This window comes from Agrilus planipennis, unplaced genomic scaffold (genome assembly GCF_000699045.2).
Source record: "Agrilus planipennis isolate EAB-ADULT unplaced genomic scaffold, Apla_2.0 scaffold223, whole genome shotgun sequence".
Lineage (NCBI taxonomy): Eukaryota > Metazoa > Arthropoda > Insecta > Coleoptera > Buprestidae > Agrilus > Agrilus planipennis.
The window spans coordinates 108539-131695 of NW_020438932.1; the positions used below are offsets into that span (position 1 = coordinate 108539).

General features: G+C 29.5%; 3 protein-coding genes and 1 long non-coding RNA gene across 9 annotated transcripts in view; 1 reads left to right on the forward strand and 3 right to left on the reverse strand.

Annotated features, from left to right (window-relative positions):
* Nucleotides 1–5573, reverse strand: part of LOC112904376 — a 10174-nt gene extending 4601 nt beyond the window's left edge. Inside the window, exons 1-2 of one of the 2 annotated variants that reach the window (XR_003231054.1) lie at nt 5444–5572; nt 1931–2122 (exon numbers count right to left, since the gene is read on the reverse strand). This is a non-coding gene — a long non-coding RNA (uncharacterized LOC112904376). Of the gene's footprint in view, nt 1–1930; nt 2123–5443 lie in introns of both variants that reach the window. The other variant, XR_003231055.1, reaches the window with a different exon arrangement.
* Nucleotides 5574–6024: 451 nt separating this feature from the next.
* LOC108742067 (protein CREBRF homolog) lies at nt 6025–14490 on the reverse strand. Of its 3 annotated transcripts, none has more exons than XM_018477081.2 (5): nt 14229–14490; nt 11050–12129; nt 10249–10707; nt 9962–10084; nt 6025–9678 (listed from the first exon to the last, which is right to left on the reverse strand). In XM_018477081.2, the coding sequence occupies exons 2-5, from the start codon at nt 12113–12115 to the stop codon at nt 9584–9586; spliced, it is 1743 nt and encodes a 580-aa protein (XP_018332583.1). In that variant the 5' UTR covers nt 12116–12129; nt 14229–14490; the 3' UTR covers nt 6025–9583. The 3 variants fall into 3 exon arrangements, with proteins under 3 accessions (XP_018332583.1, XP_018332582.1, XP_018332585.1); XM_018477080.2 differs by having other exon boundaries at nt 14137–14490; XM_018477083.2 differs by lacking the exon at nt 14229–14490 and adding an exon at nt 12540–13199.
* A 2814-nt stretch (nt 14491–17304) lies between these two features.
* LOC108742052 lies at nt 17305–20695 on the reverse strand. 3 transcript variants are annotated; one of them, XM_018477061.2, is made up of 5 exons: nt 20389–20690; nt 19237–19340; nt 18793–18909; nt 18448–18695; nt 17306–18198 (listed from the first exon to the last, which is right to left on the reverse strand). In XM_018477061.2, the coding sequence occupies exons 2-5, from the start codon at nt 19336–19338 to the stop codon at nt 17745–17747; spliced, it is 921 nt and encodes a 306-aa protein (XP_018332563.1). In that variant the 5' UTR covers nt 19339–19340; nt 20389–20690; the 3' UTR covers nt 17306–17744. The 3 variants fall into 3 exon arrangements, with proteins under 3 accessions (XP_018332565.1, XP_018332564.1, XP_018332563.1); XM_018477063.2 differs by lacking the exon at nt 19237–19340 and having other exon boundaries at nt 17305–18198; nt 18448–18721; nt 20389–20695; XM_018477062.1 differs by lacking the exon at nt 20389–20690 and having other exon boundaries at nt 17305–18198; nt 18448–18721; nt 19237–19329.
* A 1468-nt stretch (nt 20696–22163) lies between these two features.
* LOC108742069 (SOSS complex subunit B homolog) lies at nt 22164–23120 on the forward strand. The gene has a single exon (XM_018477086.2). It carries the CDS (start codon nt 22436–22438, stop codon nt 23060–23062), a length of 627 nt encoding a protein of 208 aa, XP_018332588.1. The 5' UTR covers nt 22164–22435; the 3' UTR covers nt 23063–23120.
* Nucleotides 23121–23157: the final 37 nt, after the last annotated feature.

Genomic DNA, 23157 nt, shown 5'->3' on the forward strand with positions numbered 1-23157 from the left:
TTTATCTGTGCGTTTTACAAATGAAAAATAAATAATAAAAGAAATGCAATAGTAAAAAGAAAACCAGGAAGTTTTTTTAAATCACCTCGAATATACGTAATTAAATAAACAAAACTAGAACGCTAGAATTTGGGAGATTTTTCCAAAAATATAAAACACTCAACATGATTGTAACCATAATAGTATAATATAATATAAAATATATAACATGAACTCTGAACAAACTGCCTATTTCAAAAATAGACACTTTAATAAATGGTGCACCATTTTATTCTGTACTAACACTATTTTCTTTTTTTTTTACATTTTCTACTCTCTATCATGTAAGTAAAATATTAAAGTTTCAATGAAAAAATAAACATTCACGTGGCGAAATACAAATTCTCAAGGCAAATTTTTGTATATTTTTAAGAAACATTTACTAGGAACTGTTATAATTTTTGAATGTTTTAGCAGCTCCTCTATAAATGCAAAGGCAGCAAAATTATCTACTAATGGAGACTGAACTGAACTGAACAGCCTCTATAAAATAGATCATTCCTAAAATCATCATTACCATGCAAATCAATAGAAAATAAAAATGTTTGTTACAAAATTTATATAAAATCGGTTTCGAAAACAAGCAATAAAAACTAGAAAATGGAATCACAAAAAAGTACCAATATTTTTCAGGTAGGTGTAGGTATGAAAGATACAAGTCTGCCAGTGTAAATAATAATAAAAGGGTAGGGTGGACAAGAGTATGAAACTGGCCCCCGTAACAGTATTTCTAATACGTCTTTTTTTTTATTAATCTTAATGTTACTGGGGAAATTTTCATAATTTTATCGGCCTTGGCCCTTTTACATGTTAGTATACTTAAATCTGGCAACAGTAACATTATTTTTATTGATGTAGATGTCCCGAGTTTAGATATTAATTTATACATGAATGAATGAATGGTTGCAGGTATTTAAGGAGTATAAGTCCAATCTATTAACCATCCTTTATACCTCCAATAAAAACAGGGCTGGTGTTTCAATATAAATTAAAAATTGCCTTTAGATTTTATATAAGATGTGTAATCGTACTGTTTATTTAAATGCATCTTCAAATAAACAATACGACAAAAAACTTTTCTTTTGATAGGGAGCCTGATTTATTTTACCTTGCACCGGTGCAGAGTAAACTTTCTTAAACCGTAGGTCACCCCGTTTGGTATTTAATATTGTATTGTGTGATTTTTTTAATACATACTGCATTTTATAACTTGGGCTGTCTATAAACGGTTGTATATCAAAAATAAGATAGATTTCACCCTGAGAAAATTAACAAATGGGGATGGAGGCATGAATATGCTGTTTTTGTTTTTAAGAGAACCTCTAGATATATAAAATTCGTTTTCCTTTTTGTTTATACTTACATACCCTTATATGTATGCAAAATTTCAATATGTCTGAAATTAAACTCATACAACAATTCGTTTAATTTAATTAAAAATTAACTTTTATTAATCGCATTAAACTTAAAACGATCTCCGTGAATCACTTTTATGCACTTTACTTGGCATCTCATGTATAAACACAGCCAATAACAATTTGTACACACGGTCGAGGAGGGTAAATATCTCGAAGGAAGGGAAAAATTTTAATTAAAATTTTATTGGTGTTACTTCCCTCAAACGTTTGCTCGATTATTTTTTTTTTTTGTAAACAAATTACTATACCTACACAATATTTTAATGTTTACATAATAGAGTAAAATTTTATGCCCGCATCTTTAAAGTGATTTTATAGATAAGCCATAGAACCAGGACCTGACAATTTCCAACTATAAAATTCTTCTCACTGATACTTCATAACGACATTAATGCATTTTGGTATTTTCAGTTAGTTTAGTGAGGGAGAAAAGATCTTTTCAATTTTAAATTATAAGGATTAATGTATCATACCTTTTCAATGTAGGGTATCGATGAATTGGGAAGAACAATTCTGGAATAACAAAATTTTGGTGTCCACGTCAATAATTCAACAACCCAAACCACTGCAATCACTTCCGTGCTTCTTCCGCTGCAAGAGCCTTCCAAGGTGAGTACCCCATACTTTAAGAAAGTTTAGGTTCACTACTACCCTCATACCTGAAGCTAAAATAAAATCGTTGAATATCCACAATGCACAACAATATTTCACGTAATTGCACTAATCGCAAGTATGTTTAATTAATCAAGCACATTGAATTTTAATTTTTGTATGAAATATAACTTTCAGTGATAATCATCAGTAAACCTAAATAAAAAAAATCCTTACAATTATATTTCACAACCCTAGGTTCAGCGAAATCCTTATTATCTACCAAGTTAAATACATGAACGATATTTAAAAACGACCACGTGCATTTTTTTAATTCATTTTCATAAATCTAAACATACCTAATAAATAATTCCAAATCAAACCACTGATAGCGAATTTTCATTAAAAGAAAGATGAGCCACTAAACCATCACTAAACGTTTCAAAATTCTAAATATCACGAAATTGAGACAATTCCATTCAAAACGATATGTACAGAATGTTTTATTAATTCACATTCATACATCTACACACACGTATATCTCGGAACCAGGCACGAAATATGCTGAATTATCTGATTATAAAAAAAAGTCTTCAAGGTAAGGACAAGCAAAATAGCTAATAATCCAGCCAAATGTTCTACAATTTTCCAAATAAAAACAATATATACGTACACAACTATTTATAAATTATTAAAGTGAGCGAAAAAGTAATACATACAAACTTAATATTTTTTTAAAAATTGTCAAATTCTTCGTATCGGCTTATAAATCATTTAAGGGAATTATTAAAAATATAAATTGAATGAAGGAAGAATTGTTTGTAGTTTACATACAGTTAACGCTTGATGTGAAATTTAAATTCAAGAATTTCGAAATGAATTGTTCTTTCAAATTTTTATCGTTATAGTCACTATCACTGAGATTTCAAATCACATTGTATGTATTAAAAAACAGCCGGTTTAAATGAAATACGTTGACAACGATATTTCCTGATAAACATCTACCTGTATTTATCTATTAATANAAATTAAAAATTTTCAAGTCTACGCTATAGAGACTATCATGGCGGTTGATAGCCATATTGGCCGAACAGTGACGTTACCCGCAGTGACATAAATAAATCCTAAGATGCATGTTAAATGAAAACAAAAAATAAAGAATTATTTTCTTTTTTTGATGCTAATAAAAAACAAAATAAACAAAAGAATTTAGTACAAAGAAAAGATAACGCTGCACATATCGAAATGACAGATACTGTATCTTGATAGTGACGGTTTACAGAAAAAGTATATTTTAAATAGAATAACTTTCTGCTTATATAAAAATTTGTTTCTAGTGCTACTAAAAATGAAACGGTTACCTACCATAATTTTACTTTATCGTCCTCGCCAGACAAATAATTTAAAAACTTATTTTTAGACACGTTTTTTGGGGACTTAAAAGTTTTAATTTTGTTTTAAGTATCTCGTCGTATGGAAGGACTGATCGCAAATGTGCTAATCTCAAAAGTTTAATAACCAATCAGGTTTTCGAGATAAAAAAATCTCACTTTGGTGATTACAATTGTACTGTATACAAGTTTTAAAATCTTAACAAAAAATGAAAAGAAAGATTATATATTGTATAAACAACTTTCTACATGTATGACGACGATTCTGTACTTTGATATTTTGTTCTTCTTATCATTAAAAAAAGATACACGTGGTCAATATGGCGACTATTAAATGTAAATCAAAATGGCAGGCGCATGTTCCACATAATGGGAATAATGGCCCCTCAATGACCTATAAGAAATCATTGATGAAAATAGCGAAACTTTTTTATACTTTCACAAATCGTAAATATTTTTTAATGTACTTCATTTAAATGTGTATGGTTTCAATGAAGAGTTTAATAGCAGTTTAAACAACAATAATAAGTTTGATGCAAATAAACTAAATACATTAGAGCGACTTGCAATGAAAACCATTAGCAGTAAAGCATGAAACAATTTTTTAATCCTATTTATTAAAAATCGATTTTGTTTATTTTTAAGTGACTCTTTTTATTTTTGCAGTGAAATATATTTTTGTCTATTGTTTAATTAAACTATTCTAAAGTGCACTTAATGCGATTTTAAAAAAGATACCCACTTGTTGCTGCTTTTACTATTTTATTCAAGTGTCTTGTGTATTCTTCTTGATTTTCTTGTACTGGCTCGTTCAATTTCACCACTATAACTCGTTTAACCTGGATAATGGCATTTATAAGCCTCTCTGTAACAGAACAACCATAGAACCAGGAAAAACGCTAATAGAAAAAAATTTCTGGAGTGTTAAATTTCTTTCACTGCGTATCTTTTTTATGTTGTTGTTAATGATTAACTGCTTCACATTTCCCCTCCTTAGAAAAAATAATTTAATAGTATTTGGGAAAAATTAAGATGAAAAACTGCCTGCATTTTTTCAGCTTTTTCTTTAACCTACTTATAGAGTGAACACAGATTAAAAGAAGCCAAGTACAATGCATAGAAGCGAATTATTCATCTTTAAAAAAAACATAAAACGAGTTATAGGCAAAACGAAACTAAAATATCACATAGAAATACATTAGAACAAAACTTAAGTAAACAACTATCCTAAACACTAGCTTTTACACATGCTTTACGAATATTAAAATCTTTTCGAACAATTCTATTAATATTGAAATCATCATTGAAACCAACATTCAACGACAATTGGTTTGACACTGACAATGTCTTATGTACAAAGGTTCCAAATATTTTGATAATATGTACTATATTTTAATGATGAATTTCTAAAAACCACTTACTGTGGTTCTTTGAAGTAACTGAAAGAATATTCAAAACATCTGGAACTTCTCATAAATTAATACACTTAATTCAATAATCTCACCAATTCTTAATTTCTTATAATGGTCGAAATGCTTATTTTGTTTCAGGAAAGTTTTATATGTTTTGCAATATAAAAAAAGTGGTACGATATTTTTTGAAACTTTTTAAAAATATACTGTCTAAATCTAAAGGATAAAATTTCCTGAACAGTATTTTTGTAATTAAAGCATGTTTAAGGCTTATTAAATCTATCTGGCACTAAAAACACCTTTTAAACTCTATTTAAACCTCATCTGTAACATCTTACACAATACTACATAAATTATGCAGCTAAATAACTTTGCGACAAATCACAGAACACGTAACCAACTCGAAACCAAATCTCCCAAACAAATTTTCACCTTTATCTGTGCGTTTTACAAATGAAAAATAAATAATAAAAGAAATGCAATAGTAAAAAGAAAACCAGGAAGTTTTTTTAAATCACCTCGAATATACGTAATTAAATAAACAAAACTAGNTTTATCTATTAATAATGATAAATAATTCATATAATTTTACCTGCACATCGGGTAAATCAGGTAGGGAACAAATTTTTAATAATTTATTACATTCCTCCACTTCCAATGCCACAAATTCAGCCAAGCCGTAGATAAGCAACGTGCGGAACTGCGCAAACAAATTAAATTTCGTCCGTACTTTGCCAGTAACCTTGATTGATATAAAGCAGTAATTATCTTGATGTGTGTCATTGTTTGCTAATAATAAATTTAACTAACAGTAATAATTACTGAAACGTTCATCTATACCATGTACCATTAAAAAGTAAATGTACAGTAATGCAAAGACACAGCGTAAGAATAATAGTAGGTGCGCCTTCTATTTTTTAAATGAAAAATAGAATTGTAGAATATGAGGTGTACAAAAAAACTTTAGGAATAATTTTACACACTTTATTAAAACATTTTGACCAAATCGTTTCGGCTGTCAGACCATTAATATATAATAATTATTTCCAAAGTTGTTTTGTCCCTATAATTTGTTGTAAAATATGCTTCACAGAGAAGAGTTTTTGATAAATAAATGCAGTATTTCTCATTAGGTTACGTTAAGCTATAAAGACATGTCGAAAACATGTAAACTGCATTAAATAATGATTTTATTTAGATTTATACAGTCAAAAATATAATTAAAAAACAAAACGTCACCACAAAAACACATTGAACATTATTTAAAACACTGTCTTAAAAACCTCTGAACAAATCAAATGTAACTTCTTACTATTGTATAATTAACATGTATAAAAAAAAAACAATAAATAACATTAAAAACTTACAACAAAATCAAAATATTATCGTGGTTATCATAATAATCATACTATGATTTTAATGAGTTGCATGTAACATCATATAAAATTTTATTTTTGGCTGAAGCTTTTACCACTAGCAGAAGTAAAAGTAGCTTCTTGCACTGTTATTTTATTTTATATGTATAAAAAATGACACTTATTATTATAATTAGAAGCAATAAACTATATGTTATATGTATGCAAAATTTCAATATGTCTGAAATTAAACTCATACAACAATTCGTTTAATTTAATTAAAAATTAACTTTTATTAATCGCATTAAACTTAAAACGATCTCCGTGAATCACTTTTATGCACTTTACTTGGCATCTCATGTATAAACACAGCCAATAACAATTTGTACACACGGTCGAGGAGGGTAAATATCTCGAAGGAAGGGAAAAATTTTAATTAAAATTTTATTGGTGTTACTTCCCTCAAACGTTTGCTCGATTATTTTTTTTTTTTGTAAACAAATTACTATACCTACACAATATTTTAATGTTTACATAATAGAGTAAAATTTTATGCCCGCATCTTTAAAGTGATTTTATAGATAAGCCATAGAACCAGGAAAAACGCTAATAGAAAAAAATTTCTGGAGTGTTAAATTTCTTTCACTGCGTATCTTTTTTATGTTGTTGTTAATGATTAACTGCTTCACATTTCCCCTCCTTAGAAAAAATAATTTAATAGTATTTGGGAAAAATTAAGATGAAAAACTGCCTGCATTTTTTCAGCTTTTTCTTTAACCTACTTATAGAGTGAACACAGATTAAAAGAAGCCAAGTACAATGCATAGAAGCGAATTATTCATCTTTAAAAAAAACATAAAACGAGTTATAGGCAAAACGAAACTAAAATATCACATAGAAATACATTAGAACAAAACTTAAGTAAACAACTATCCTAAACACTAGCTTTTACACATGCTTTACGAATATTAAAATCTTTTCGAACAATTCTATTAATATTGAAATCATCATTGAAACCAACATTCAACGACAATTGGTTTGACACTGACAATGTCTTATGTACAAAGGTTCCAAATATTTTGATAATATGTACTATATTTTAATGATGAATTTCTAAAAACCACTTACTGTGGTTCTTTGAAGTAACTGAAAGAATATTCAAAACATCTGGAACTTCTCATAAATTAATACACTTAATTCAATAATCTCACCAATTCTTAATTTCTTATAATGGTCGAAATGCTTATTTTGTTTCAGGAAAGTTTTATATGTTTTGCAATATAAAAAAAGTGGTACGATATTTTTTGAAACTTTTTAAAAATATACTGTCTAAATCTAAAGGATAAAATTTCCTGAACAGTATTTTTGTAATTAAAGCATGTTTAAGGCTTATTAAATCTATCTGGCACTAAAAACACCTTTTAAACTCTATTTAAACCTCATCTGTAACATCTTACACAATACTACATAAATTATGCAGCTAAATAACTTTGCGACAAATCACAGAACACGTAACCAACTCGAAACCAAATCTCCCAAACAAATTTTCACCTTTATCTGTGCGTTTTACAAATGAAAAATAAATAATAAAAGAAATGCAATAGTAAAAAGAAAACCAGGAAGTTTTTTTAAATCACCTCGAATATACGTAATTAAATAAACAAAACTAGAACGCTAGAATTTGGGAGATTTTTCCAAAAATATAAAACACTCAACATGATTGTAACCATAATAGTATAATATAATATAAAATATATAACATGAACTCTGAACAAACTGCCTATTTCAAAAATAGACACTTTAATAAATGGTGCACCATTTTATTCTGTACTAACACTATTTTCTTTTTTTTTTACATTTTCTACTCTCTATCATGTAAGTAAAATATTAAAGTTTCAATGAAAAAATAAACATTCACGTGGCGAAATACAAATTCTCAAGGCAAATTTTTGTATATTTTTAAGAAACATTTACTAGGAACTGTTATAATTTTTGAATGTTTTAGCAGCTCCTCTATAAATGCAAAGGCAGCAAAATTATCTACTAATGGAGACTGAACTGAACTGAACAGCCTCTATAAAATAGATCATTCCTAAAATCATCATTACCATGCAAATCAATAGAAAATAAAAATGTTTGTTACAAAATTTATATAAAATCGGTTTCGAAAACAAGCAATAAAAACTAGAAAATGGAATCACAAAAAAGTACCAATATTTTTCAGGTAGGTGTAGGTATGAAAGATACAAGTTTGCCAGTGTAAATAATAATAAAAGGGTAGGGTGGACAAGAGTATGAAACTGGCCCCCGTAACAGTATTTCTAATACGTCTTTTTTTTTATTAATCTTAATGTTACTGGGGAAATTTTCATAATTTTATCGGCCTTGGCCCTTTTACATGTTAGTATACTTAAAACTGGCAACAGTAACATTATTTTTATTGATGTAGATGTCCCGAGTTTAGATATTAATTTATACATGAATGAATGAATGGTTGCAGGTATTTGAGGAGTATAAGTTCCATCTACTAACCATCCTTTATACCTCCAATAAAAACAGGGCTGGTGTTTCAATATAAATTAAAAATTGCCTTTAGATTTTATATAAGATGTGTAATCGTACTGTTTATTTAAATGCACCATCAAATAAACAATACGACAAAAAACTTTTCTTTTAATAGGGAGCCTGATTTATTTTACCTTGCACCGGTGCAAAGTAAACTTTCTTAAACCGTAGGTTTGGTATTTAATGATGTATTGTGTGATTTTTGTAATACATTCTGCATTTTATAACTTGGGCTGTCTATAAACGGTTGTATATCAAAAATAAGATAGATTTCACCCTGAGAAAATTAACAAATGGGGATGGAGGCATGAATATGCTGTTTTTGTTTTTAAGAGAACCTCTAGATATATAAAATTCGTTTTCCTTTTTGTTTATACTTACATACCCTACAAGTGGATATTTATAGACAATAATGCTACCTCTACATAAAAAATACAGTCTAACGCGTTCTTTATATCACCTGAATAATTTGCGATAATTATTAGATATTATTATTTACTATTGATAAGTATAAAAATGTTCATTTAAAAAATAAAGTACTTTTAGTACTCTGGGTCAAGTTTATGTACAATATTCTCCGTTCTATTTTACTCAGATATATCTAACGATAGGCTGTCGAGTTTTATTTTTTAAAATAATAACTGCAATGCATGCTTGTGAATATTTGTAACGTAAGGTCGCATTATATTAATTATTATTATGTTAGGTATTAATATTAATATATTAATGTACAGTAAAATAAAAACAAATTTGAATGTAGGAAAAAATAATGATAAGCGTATCTTACTTCAAATTTGTAAATGTTAAATGGCCTAGTGTTCTTCTAATACACCACTTGGCATGCCCCCCTTCACCCTCTCCAGAACTCTGTTCACGTATTCTGTCGATTCACCAGCTATTTTATTCTCTAAAACACATAAATTTCTTATTAAAATCAGATAAACGAGTTTAATAGCAGTTTAAACAACAATAATAAGTTTGATGCAAATAAACTAAATACATTAGAGCGACTTGCAATGAAAACTATTAGCAGTAAAGCATGAAGCAATTTTTTAATCCTATTTATTAAAAATCGATTTTGTTTATTTTTAAGTGGCTCTATTTATTTTTGCAGTGAAATATATTTTTGTCTATTGTTTAATTAAACTATTCTAAAGTGCACTTAATGCGATTTTAAAAAAGATACCCACTTGTTGCTGCTTTTACTATTTTATTCAAGTGTCTTGTGTATTCTTCTTGATTTTCTTGTACTGGCTCGTTCAATTTCACCACTATAACTCGTTTAACCTGGATAATGGCATTTATAAGCCTCTCTGTAACAGAATAATTATACCACCATCATTTATAGTTTTACATTTATTATATTAATATACTATAATAATACGCGCAGGCAACCCACTATACGCGAAGAAGCATCCGGGTTGCCTACATTAGATAACAGTATTTAGCATTTATTAAAAAGAATTTTCAAACTTACTGTGTTCAATTTCAAGACCTTGCAATTTTATTTTATTGGCTTCGTGTTGGGCTTTCTTTTTGAGCCTGCAAGCCCTGGAAGCCAATTTGTTCTTCTCTTTTCGACTTTTCGGTCGTACATTGAAGGGTAATTCGCTGACTGGTGTCATATCGTTAATCGTGTGACCAAGTCGATCCAATTCTTTGCCAATGTTGTATAATTTTCTGGGATTTGGGGTTAAATCGTTCCCGTCGCCTTTCCTTGCTTTGCCGCTATGTTTTATACCCCTAACGGAGCAATCGGAAGAGAAAACGGGATCGGTGATTTCGTGTAAAACGTGAGGATCTTCCATTTTGGTTTTCATTACCAATCGTTGACCTTTGGGCCCTTTAGCTTGGACGTTGTACTGCCAAAAGTGTCGTTCTTTTTTCGAAGAACTGTGACCTTTGCGAGTTTTATTTTCCCCATCATCGTCTGAATCTAGGAAAAGAAAAAATTCAGATTCTTAACAAACTTAATTAGAAATAAGAAAGGAATGAATAATAAATAGCTTTTAATATTTTTGTTGTACGTGTTGTCTCTTTTTTGTTTACAAACACACTTCATTACGTATTTAATCATATCTCTGAAAGCCATACAATTATTTACCTGTTTTTATCAATGTTTACGATGACGTAGGTACTGAAGTATTAAATTATTCAGGAAAAACTATACATACGTATGCACATTATCATGAATTACTTATTAAATGTGTCATTATGAAGTGTCCAACTGCAATCAATGTTTTATAAAAGTAACTCGAACAAAACAAATTTTACTTACCATTATCAGAAGAGTAATCTTCATAATGTTCGCTGTCCTCTTCACTATCGTACTCGTCCTGCGAGAAATCGTGTCCTTCAGGACTAAGAACCCCACCAGTGGACAAGGAAGAAGTGGATCCAGCTTCGACAAGCGAGCTAGTGGACAACAAGTGTTTCCTCGGTTCCCTCCTCTGCCAAATTTGTTCGAGTCCTAAATGCGTTGGTGCAGATGAAGAAAGCCTAGAAGAGTTCTGGGCCCTGATCACTTTCACCCCCAGGGGGCTAAGTATATTGCTGCTGCTGCTCTCTTCTGGAACGGACTGTCCCAGTAAACAGTTGCTATTACCAGGCGAAACACTGTAGCCTTCTTGTTTGACAAGAAGTTCGTGCAGCGTACTGTGCTTCATTTGCTGTTGAGGTGGCGAGGATAACGATTGGAGGATTGAAGAGTTGGAACTTCCTTGACTAGGTGGAGAGAAAGCGGGAACCGGTTTCTTGTTGTTGGTGCCGAAATTTGCGCCGTTCCTGGTAAATATCGAGCCCGAAAAAGATCCGGTGCTATCCTGATTAGTTATCGTGGGATTCTCTAAAATGTGCAACGATGGGAGTGTTTTTTGAGCGTCGTTTTGAGAGTAATGGAAACCTTTTTCGTCTGGTAACAATAAATCGTCAAAATTCAGATCTTCAAGGAAGTTTTCGTCGTTGGCGTTGAGTTCGGCTAGCGTGGGACCTTGGATGAGGTCAGCTTTATCCACTTGAAATATGTCGTCCTCGTCCATGTGGATAAAAGTCGCCTCGGCTTTCGCGATGTCCTCATCTAGATTAACAAATCTCGTTGACCACATAGTATTCATGTCTGAATTGTCCAAATTCGCCTGGTTCACTCCAAATGTAGTGTAATCTTGTTGAGGAGACGTGGACTCGATGTCCAAACCGAAGGTTTTGAGCCCGTACGATTCTAATGTACGTTTCCCTGGGATGGGGACGCTGGCCGAAGTGTTAATTATGTTATTATCTATCCCCATTGGTTCCTGCTTTATAGTTATTCCCGGATCCATAAAATAGTTTCCGGTAAAGTTGGACATAACTGGATGTCAATCTAAAAATAATTTTTCATAAATAGAAGCAACAAAATTTCTTTTCAAGTTTTTAAAATTAAATGTAGCTCGAAATTAAAAATTTTCAAGTCTACGCTATAGAGACTATCATGGCGGTTGATAGCCATATTGGCCGAACAGTGACGTTACCCGCAGTGACATAAATAAATCCTAAGATGCATGTTAAATGAAAACAAAAAATAAAGAATTATTTTCTTTTTTTGATGCTAATAAAAAACAAAATAAACAAAAGAATTTAGTACAAAGAAAAGATAACGCTGCACATATCGAAATGACAGATACTGTATCTTGATAGTGACGGTTTACAGAAAAAGTATATTTTAAATAGAATAACTTTCTGCTTATATAAAAATTTGTTTCTAGTGCTACTAAAAATGAAACGGTTACCTACCATAATTTTACTTTATCGTCCTCGCCAGACAAATAATTTAAAAACTTATTTTTAGACACGTTTTTTGGGGACTTAAAAGTTTTAATTTTGTTTTAAGTATCTCGTCGTATGGAAGGACTGATCGCAAATGTGCTAATCTCAAAAGTTTAATAACCAATCAGGTTTTCGAGATAAAAAAATCTCACTTTGGTGATTACAATTGTACTGTATACAAGTTTTAAAATCTTAACAAAAAATGAAAAGAAAGATTATATATTGTATAAACAACTTTCTACATGTATGACGACGATTCTGTACTTTGATATTTTGTTCTTCTTATCATTAAAAAAAGATACACGTGGTCAATATGGCGACTATTAAATGTAAATCAAAATGGCAGGCGCATGTTCCACATAATGGGAATAATGGCCCCTCAATGACCTATAAGAAATCATTGATGAAAATAGCGAAACTTTTTTATACTTTCACAAATCGTAAATATTTTTTAATGTACTTCATTTAAATGTGTATGGTTTCAATGAATTTATAATTAGCCTAGACATTTTAATTCATTTTGGTCATCGTTTTGGCATATAGTTGCAAAACAAATACCCAAACATCCAAACAAATAGAACATACTAATACCTATCCAGTTTTTAATGTAAAACAATTAAAATTCTAATAAGGTGAAAACAACTGGCTCTAGGCTAAATTATTTTTTTGAATAATAACTGTTTTCTATGACAATTTTTTTCTGTTCGTTTTTATATAAGAAAAAACAATAATCATTTATTATATAACAAATGAAAAGGAAAAGTATGGTCAATTGTAAATAATCTAAGAAGCAAGGATTACTAAACATTTTGAGTTTACTACTATAATTTAAATTAAAAAAAATTACATAATGTGTCTTAAACGTATCAAGGCATGCTTCCAATGTTATATGTATACAGTTGACCTTACTTTTTGACTGATAAAGTCCTTATCAATTTGAAGAAATAGGAACTGATTAAGTTATCACTGTTAGAAGCTTAAATTTCAAATATTCAGCCCAAGTGCCTACTAGCCAAGTTTTTTAGTTATTCTCGAAGGACAAGAAGATATATGTGGGAAGGTACAAAAATAACAATAGAAAATTAATAAAAAATAATCAGAATAAAGTTAATTAAAATTTGATAAGTGACTCGACACTTATTGTTAGAATTATACTAAAAATGTGAACTTCATTACAGGTAGCTAATTAAAAACAATCCATTCATTATCGTGATTCATTTGTTATTAACTAAATAATGTAAACATTACATCAAAACAATAATTGTTAGTTCGATAGCTGTTTGTTTTGATATATACGGAATTTAAACCAAAATAAAAACAAACCAGCTAGCGAATACTTAACCTAAAATTACGTCAAGATATTTGTGATTTTCATTTTCGATTGGAGAAAAACCCTAGTCGTCATAATGTAAGATTTATGGGAAATGAAACTGTTTCGTATGATGTTTTTGCAATGACGCTAATCTACATCAAAACAAAAACAAGCAAATAACTAGTAATTTGCATTCACATATTGCACAACGTCAGAGTTGTAAACAGAAAACAAAACCAAAACAAAACTTACTTTGTAAAATGTAAAATCGCACTCAATTTCACTTGTCAGTCGTTTCTTTTTGTTAATATTAACGAATTAAATTAAAACACGAACGAACTCACTGTTTTTGTTCTTGACAATCACATTTTCTTTCATCATGCTACATCATACTATTGTGGAACCATGACAGTTTGCGATCCCAATATTATCATATTTTAATTGCACACGAGTAATGTCATTCAACGATTACCAACGATTTTGAACACTCAAAAAGTATTTTAAACACTGAATATTGTTAAAATATAATACTATAGTTTTTTATTTCACAATGGCAAATAGTTCAGAAACTAAGGTCAAGTATATAAAGATAAACATTTACACATACATTAAATGCCAATCCAATCACACGAGAATGAACTATATTGACCAATCACAAGGCTTCGTACCTTTTGCATCGTTGCCAGACCATTCCAATTACAACAAATTTAATTTAATTCTCTTAAGCGATGTTTCAATTATGACACTAACAATGAATTAAGATAATAACTTTTTAATTACTTGGTTTGAAATTACTGGTTACTTTCAGAAAATGTAAAATTAAAACCGTAAAATTGACTTATAAGCATTGATTTTTGTCAGTATTGTTAATAATTATTCACGTGTGTGCACTTGGTGAAGGCTAATTATGTTTGAAGTACGGTTTTCATTTATAATTGCAATTAGTACTTTTTTTAGACAATTAGTAGCAAATGTTTTGTGGCAACAGTGGCAGGTTTTATTTACACACAATGAACGTGTATCTGTAGAGAAGTGTTCGCAATAAAATGTTTTCAGGAAATGGCATACACGTCGCGTGTACTACATTGTATATATGTATACTATTCAGGATAATAAATTTGAGTTATATTTTTAAAATTTGGTCCAAAAGTTTTACGAAAATAGTATTTCTATGTTCGTTGACATTAAATTTTATGCAAATAACCTTAGAATTCCTGGTTATTTTCAATTTATTCTCCATTACTTGCTGTTGCTAAATTTTGCTTAGTCACCGATGAAACACCTTTTGTTTCAAAAATTTTTTTTCGTTTTTTTTATTGTTTTACCACATCCATAATTAATTTTTGCTACTAAATAAAGCAACACTGCCTTGTTTTACAATTAGTTGTAAAACGAACTACCTATTATCGCATCAATTATTTATTTATCCTACCTATCATTATCATTTATTACGATAAGGCACAACACGTGCTTTATTATAGTATTTTATGTGAGCAGTTGCAATTGTGAGGCTTTTGTATTATTATTGAGTATTAATTATATAAAATTTTAACTTTCTCAAGACATATTATGTCAAGTTGAACAACTTTTACCAGTCTAGACGTTTCCTTTCGCGTTATAGATGTAATAGCTTCTTTTTTAAATAATAGGCTTATTACGTAATCTATCTGTATCTGGTTATAATAACGTGATAAATACAGATGAAGGACGAAGCAGGCTGTAATATGTATAAATACAGTATGTATCTACATAATATGTAATCTGAACAAAAAAAAGTTGTATCTTTAAAAAATACAGTTATTACCAAATTTAATAAAAGAAAATTCTTCAATTTTGTTGACTAAATTTTTCAAATTTTGAATTTGATTAATTAGTTTTTAAAAAGTTGGAAAAGTAAATAAATTATTAATGTTGAACGTCTATTCATGTAATATAATTCGAAATTGCCGAAGGCAATTTAACCAAGGTTACTAATTCTTTTATCGATCGTTTGAAATTCTTAATTACCTAATAATTAATGCAATTTGGAAAGGGTCAAAGTCGATGTTAGACAAAAGATAATTCAAAAATACACTTGACTGCTAGGCAACTGCCGAGTACCCCTGTATATGAAGTTGCCTAACTCTCAAATTTCTTTAAGGATTAAAACTATACTTATTAAATTAGGAAATAGTTCCTAATAATAAACAACAAACCCTTAAATGTTATAAAATCTGAATAAATAAAAGAAGCAAATTCAATAAAAGAAAATCTTTCAATTTTGGCAATTGTCTAAATTGTTTTCGCAGTTTCAAATTTCGAATTTGTTCAAGTAGTTTTTGAAAAGTTGGAAAAATACAGTTGACTATTTATAAATGTAAACGAAGTTATGTGACTCTTTCAAATTACTTTAAGGATTGAAATTAAACTTATTAAATTAGAACGTATTTTCTAATAATAACCAATAAACTCATAAATCTTATAAAATCTTAATAAATAAAAGAAGCAAATTCAATAAAAGAGAATCTTTCAATTTTGTCTATTGTCTTCATTGTTTTCGCAGTTTCAAATTTTGAATTTGTTCAATTAGTTTTTGAAAAGTTGGAAAAGTAAATAAATAATTAACGTTGGACGTCTATTCATGTAATATAATTTCAAATTTTGATGGCAATTTAACCAAGGTTACTAATTCTTTTATCGATCGTTTGAAATTCTTAATTACCTAATAATTAATGCAATTTGGAAAGGGTCAAAGTCGATGTTAGACAAAAGATAATTCAAAAATACACTTGACTGCTAGGCAACTGCCGAGTACTCCTGTATATGAAGTTGCCTAACTCTCACATTTTTTGAAGATTAAAACTATACTTATTAAATTAGAAAATATTTCCTAATAATAAACAATAAACCCTTAAATCTTATAAAATCTTAATAATTAAAAGAACCAAATGATTCCTAACATGGTCAATAATTATTGTTTTGTTCCATTATGTAAGAGTTATCAAAGTAAAATCAATTCTTTAAGGATTAATAAAAAGCTTTTCCTTTTTTCCTTTATGGAAATTAACTTCCAGATGAATACCAGCAATGTGACTTTTCATTGTTAGGCTGTAAATAAATGAAGATTTATAGCAATGGAATTCTTTTATTAATTCCAATATTCACTGATTTTCTTTGTTTTAAGAAAGTTGTGGAAAATGTTTTTCTGTGCCCAATAATGTTTATAAAAATGTTATCTACTCATAGCGTAACTTAGAAAATCTTACCATTATAAAAATAATTAGTAATGGAACTTATATTATATCTAATCATGCATTTTGGAAGACTTAGAGAATAAAAAAAAAGAATACGAGAACACTACTAGCATTTATTTAACAATTTACTGTTCTTTGTTTCTTTCGTAACTTCTTTATTTTTTTTTTCATATGTTTCATTTGTTTTTTCTACTTTAGCTAACTTTTAACATTTAAAGGGTGCTAGAAAAAAACTATAAAATTACAAAATTTATATTTTCAATTCAACTAGCTAAAGTCTCGAACAGAAGCATAAAAAATTCTTATCTATCATTAAATGTGACTCATCGATTATTTTTTTTTTTTGATTAGATATTAAAATATGCACTACTGGAGCACCAATCCCCAACGACGAATTGTAAAGTTAGTGAAAAATACATAATATTAAAAATTATGTAATAGAAAAAGAAGAAATTCCATAAATATCTGTGCCTTTTTTTCTATAGATTTACAATTAAATAATTTTAATTAATAAGTATATTATTATATTTTTGTAGGTAGGTATTATAATAAGCATAGCTGCCTGCTGCAGAAATTTTGAACTCTTTGCTTTTTTTTTTTATCTATTTGATATAGTTTGTTATTGGATTAATTGGGGGGGTGTTCGCTTTCGTTTTCGCCATTTTGCGTGCCATTTTCTTTTGAAAATGGCGTTAAAATGGCTCGTATCATATTAAAGCTCTTGCTGAAGCCCAACTTGGTGTACAAACTTTTGGAAGCATCGTTTTCGGGTCGAATAATAACAAAAGGCAAATAATTCCTATCTAACACTTTTTTCGTCAAATGTCTTGCTAAAACTATACCATAACCCTTCCTTCGGAATTCTGGTAATGTTTGCATGGAAAACATCGCCCCATAATACGACTGTACCATCCACGCTGCTAACTCACCATCCTTCGAAAACATACCATAACATGGTAACTTTTCGATGAGTCTTTCGAACACTTCGATAGATTCCATGTGGTTTGCAGGGTACAAATCGTGGATCGTAAGGGCGTTTTCCTTCGTCAACTGACGAATTTCTGCATCTTCTTTAAAACAACTGGGAAATTTAAAACAAAAAAGAAAAACAACTGCAGATATATACTGACTTTTCAGTATCTATTGTTTCTGTTCTATCTTTTGTTTTTAAGATTATTTGCAAACAACGAACAAATGCTGCGAGCATCCTTAATAAAAAATAAAATCAGAATTTTTGAAAAATACTGGATGTAAATATGGTTCGGATAGAATTTAGAGAGAAACGCTATTGAAGATTTTTGACTATAAAATGAAAATTGATTATACTCACGTTGTCGTCGTAATTTGTTCACCCTGTACATCCGACGTTAACACAAAGACTTCGCCATAAGTTTTCTCTAAAGCTCCGATATGAGAATAAAATTTTTCGATTTTTTCTAGCACCAGCTCATGTGTGAAATTCAAATAAATCGGTTCGGTCCAATCGATCAAAATGTCTTCGTTTTCTAACTCCTCCAATTGTTCCAATCGATCACATGGACAAAAAACACTAAAGCTTTCGTAAAGTTTTCCATTAGGCTTCAAAAAAGAAAAGAAAAAACTCTCTTTCATTACAAAAAATAAATAAATGCTTACAGTAAATATATAATACTTAATAAAAACAAGATGAAATTACCGTTTTCGTAACTCCAGGAAAATGGAGTAAAACAGTTACTTCCGGCCATGATTTCGATACATAAAAATGAAAATCCCACACTTTGTCGTTTATAAAAGTCTTCAGTGTTTGATGAAACTATAAACAACAATTGAAATGATTAATTAAAATAGCTTTTCCCACAAGTAAATTAGTAAGAAATGTGTTTTTAAAACAAATCCTAACACGTTCTATACTATTATTTATTACGTTTTTCTCATGTGATAAATAAAAGTAATTTTAAAAGCAAAAAAATAATTTCCCATTTCTCTATTTTAGTCGCTGCCAGAAAATTTTCGTCCATAATTATTATGAAAAATTGCCCCGATTTGGTTCTCTTTCGTTTGTTTATTAAATTATTTTACGATTAAGAAGCGTAGATCGATCAAGGGGGGTCAAAATTTTGATCGGGAAATTATTATTTACCTTCAACGAATCTGGCAGAAACTTTTCCAAAAAAGACAATATTTCTGAAAATTCCTCTTCTTTAACTAACCGAAAATTTTTACCTTCTGGTTGTATTTCCATAACTGTAACAAGACAGGTTTACAGTAAGCAAAAACAAAGTGCAATGATGATACACGATTTCTGTATGAATGCGCCTTTTTTCCTTTTTATAGATCAATTTATTTTTGATTTTATTACAATGAGAGAAGTTTTTCCAAAAACCCTTTTCCTGATGCGTGTTCTAATCGTAAATGCCCTTTGCCAACACTGCGTCATTTTGCCCATACCAAACTACCTTGCATGGATCATGCAACCAATAAAATAACGTTCTATGTAAATCTTTTCAAATCATGAAACTTTAATTTCGAAAAATTAGACATGAAACTTAAACTTATCAGATTTACCGAACATACGTACATAAATTGGTGGTGCATACTGATTATATGAATCGTGCCACTTTAAAAGATGCATAAGGGTCGGTACCTAAATGCTAAACTTTCAAAAATTATTTCAAGTAATAGATAATATTTAATATAAATTGATTAACGATAAATTGTCACTTGTACCTCTTTTTAAATGTTGTTTAGAAATTAATCTACATATTGTGGATAAAACAACTGTTTTTAATAAATTGTTACAAGTAATTAAATTACTTGTAATCCTTCTGGCTTAATAAATTAAATTACATTAAATGTAGAAATAATATTTTGACAATATAGGCGTAGTGCTTATCTTTAAAGTGTATTAATGGTCTGTGTTATACCTTAAAATAATTACAATTTTTGTATGGAGTTTCATGTATATACAAAAAATAAAAAAATATGTTACTTATTGATAATATTCTTATCAGAATTAGTGAAAACGCTGNTATCGAATCAAATTTCAATTGATGGTACAAAAGAATTTTCTTTTTCATTCGTATTTTCAAAAATATCTAAATCTTTTCCAAAATAATTTAGCCGCACTTACTATCTCCATTCGTAGTTACTCATTAACAGAGATGAAGATTCGATTTTCCAAACCATACAAAATAATGATTTAGTTGAGAGATAGATAACAATAAAGCGAATGGAAAATTGGTGCAGAGCGATTTGAGATCGATTTTGACCCACATACTCAAATGGAAATTACCTTTGTTTCAGTTATCCGGAAAACTTTTTACGGAAAACTTGCAGCATCAGCAAGGAATCACTACATCTTGCAATATAAGTACGGAAAATAGCAAGATTTTGCCACCCCACACCCCCAGACGATCCGCCGTTACTGCGGTGTCGCAAATTTCCGAAATGGTGGCATTTTGTCGTGCGCATAATTCAACCCTCTGCGCATAGAAGGTAACAAAAAAATTCAAACAACTGCCCAAGTATGAATACTGCAGTATTGATTGTATATACAGTGTGAAATCCAAACAGATTTCCCAAAATAAAGTTCGCGAAACTTATTATTTTGTATATTACGTGACACATTTACGACAGGATCGTAACCAGACTGCGTCATCAGGACACAAGTTCAAAAAAAGACTGGAAGCCGCATTTATCTACACCTATGTCTACGTATTTCGCAAAACTTTCCTTTAATTTTATTTATGGTTTACTTATTTTAATAGCTAATACTTCCTTAGGGTCGTTGTTGGCGATTAATTATATAAATTATCGTTTCAATGTTGAATAGAAGATATTTACAAATATAAAACAATTTTATTGAAACTTTTGGTGGAGGCGCCGGGACAATTAAAAACAAAGACAGTAACTGAGCTGAAATTCTGATTTCATTGAAGTAAATTGATGAATTTTCATCTTTAAGTTAAAGTTTTTCCATTTAGACGCAGTTAGAGATCCTAATTTCTATTTTTCTTTTTACAACAAATTAAACCGCAATTTGCAATGTAATATATAGACAACCCAACATCCAGCAAATATTGCAGCTAATAAAAACTACAAAGAAAATTACAAAACGGTTTTTCTTACAAAAATAACTTTTTTAGGTGAAACTCAGTACTATAATCAAGCAAACTACCAAATATTACGTTTGAATAATTAATTACTTACAATTAGTAATACTTTTAAAGACATCTTTAGTTGATTTAGAACAATGACTATAATTGAATTATAATTACGGTTTTATTGATGTAGACTGTTAAATTATCATTTTTAAATTATATTTTTTCCAAATAGATGACATTAGGGATGTTAGTTTAAATTTTTCTTTTTCTAATATATTAAACTACAAATTGTAAAATAAAATTTAGACAACCCAACATACAGCAAATTTTAAAACGCTATTAATGTAACTAGAAAACGTTTATTCCCATTGAATATTCTTTTTACATGAAGCTTATTACTATCCTCAAACAAATCGCCAAATATTACGAAGAAATAATTAATTACTTAGTAATACTTTTAAAAACATCTTGTAAAATTTGCTTAAAAACCCTTACACATTTGTATTAGAAGATGTGCTAAATATGTATTTAGTTGTCAATTACGAGAGTGTTCAGGTAGATTGTATTGTAAATTATCGTTTCAATGTTAAAAATACTACATTAATGAAAATACACAAATATTATTAGCAATTATCAAAAAATAATTTTGGTGGAGGTGCCGGGACAATTTAGAACAAGGACTATAACGGAGCTATAATTTAGGTTTCATTGATCTAGAATGATAAATTTTTACTTTTAAATTATATTTGTTCCATGTAAATGCAGTTAGGGATGTTAATTTATATTTTTCTTATTATAATATATTGAACTACAAATTGTGGAATAATATTTAGGCAACCCAACATACAGCAAATATTTCAACCCTAATAATGCACTATAATGAATGTTTTTCTCGCAAAAATAACCTGCCAAAAATGTATTTTAGTTGTAAATTATTAGTGTTTTCTTAATATTTATTGTAAACTATTGTTTTAATGCCGAAAATAAGGCGTTTACGAAGATACAGAAACGTTATCTTTTTGTAATTATTTATAGAAATTCCATTAATACCAACGTACCGAAACAAAAAGTACGCGATAAAAGGCCAAAACCTTGAAGTTGAGGATTTGTGCAGATTTGTGCGTCATTTCATTTTTGACGCTCAGGGAGGAAGGTATAGGTTATAAACACTTAAGACCTTCGTTTGCCCCTTATAGAATATCTAAATATTTTACAAATAATTATAAAGCCTCAGTAATGAACATGGATAGTAATTATGTTCAAATCAAAGATATGCGTCCGGGTTTAAAAAATATAAATGCCATTTTTATTGTGTTGGAGGTCGGTCACCCCACCCTTACGAAGGAAAACCGCGAAGTTCGAACGTTTAAAGTTGCGGACCAAAGTGCTTGTATAAATGCTAGTGTTTGGGACGAAGCAGGACAATTACTAGTTCCTGGTGATATAGTAAAATTAACCAAGGGATATGTGTCGATGTGGAGGAACTGTTTAACTCTTTATACGTCAAAGGGGGGTGATTTGCAAAAGATCGGTGAATTTTGTATGGTTTTTAACGAACAACTAAATATGAGTGAACCTAATCAAATGATAGCGATGACTTCAGCAAGTGGGGGGCCTAACAATATTCCTGTAAACATTCCTTTAAATAATGGAACGAATAATGGAGCAGGAAGGATAGGACCGTCATCACTTCCACAAAGCACAACTGTAGCTCCTGTTACAACTGTTATTCATAATAATTCTACCCCATCAGTTAAAACAACAAATACAACTAGGGTAGCTACCAGCATACAAGATAGTCAAAAACGATCAAGAGGTACTCGAGGAAGTCAACATAGGAATAAACACCCCAAAACCAATTAGATGTACATTTCAAAGTGTTTTTGTAAATAAATTGTTTCTAAAAAATCCTGTTTGAAGTTTGAATTGAAATTAGGTTATGTTATTGTCAATTGTCA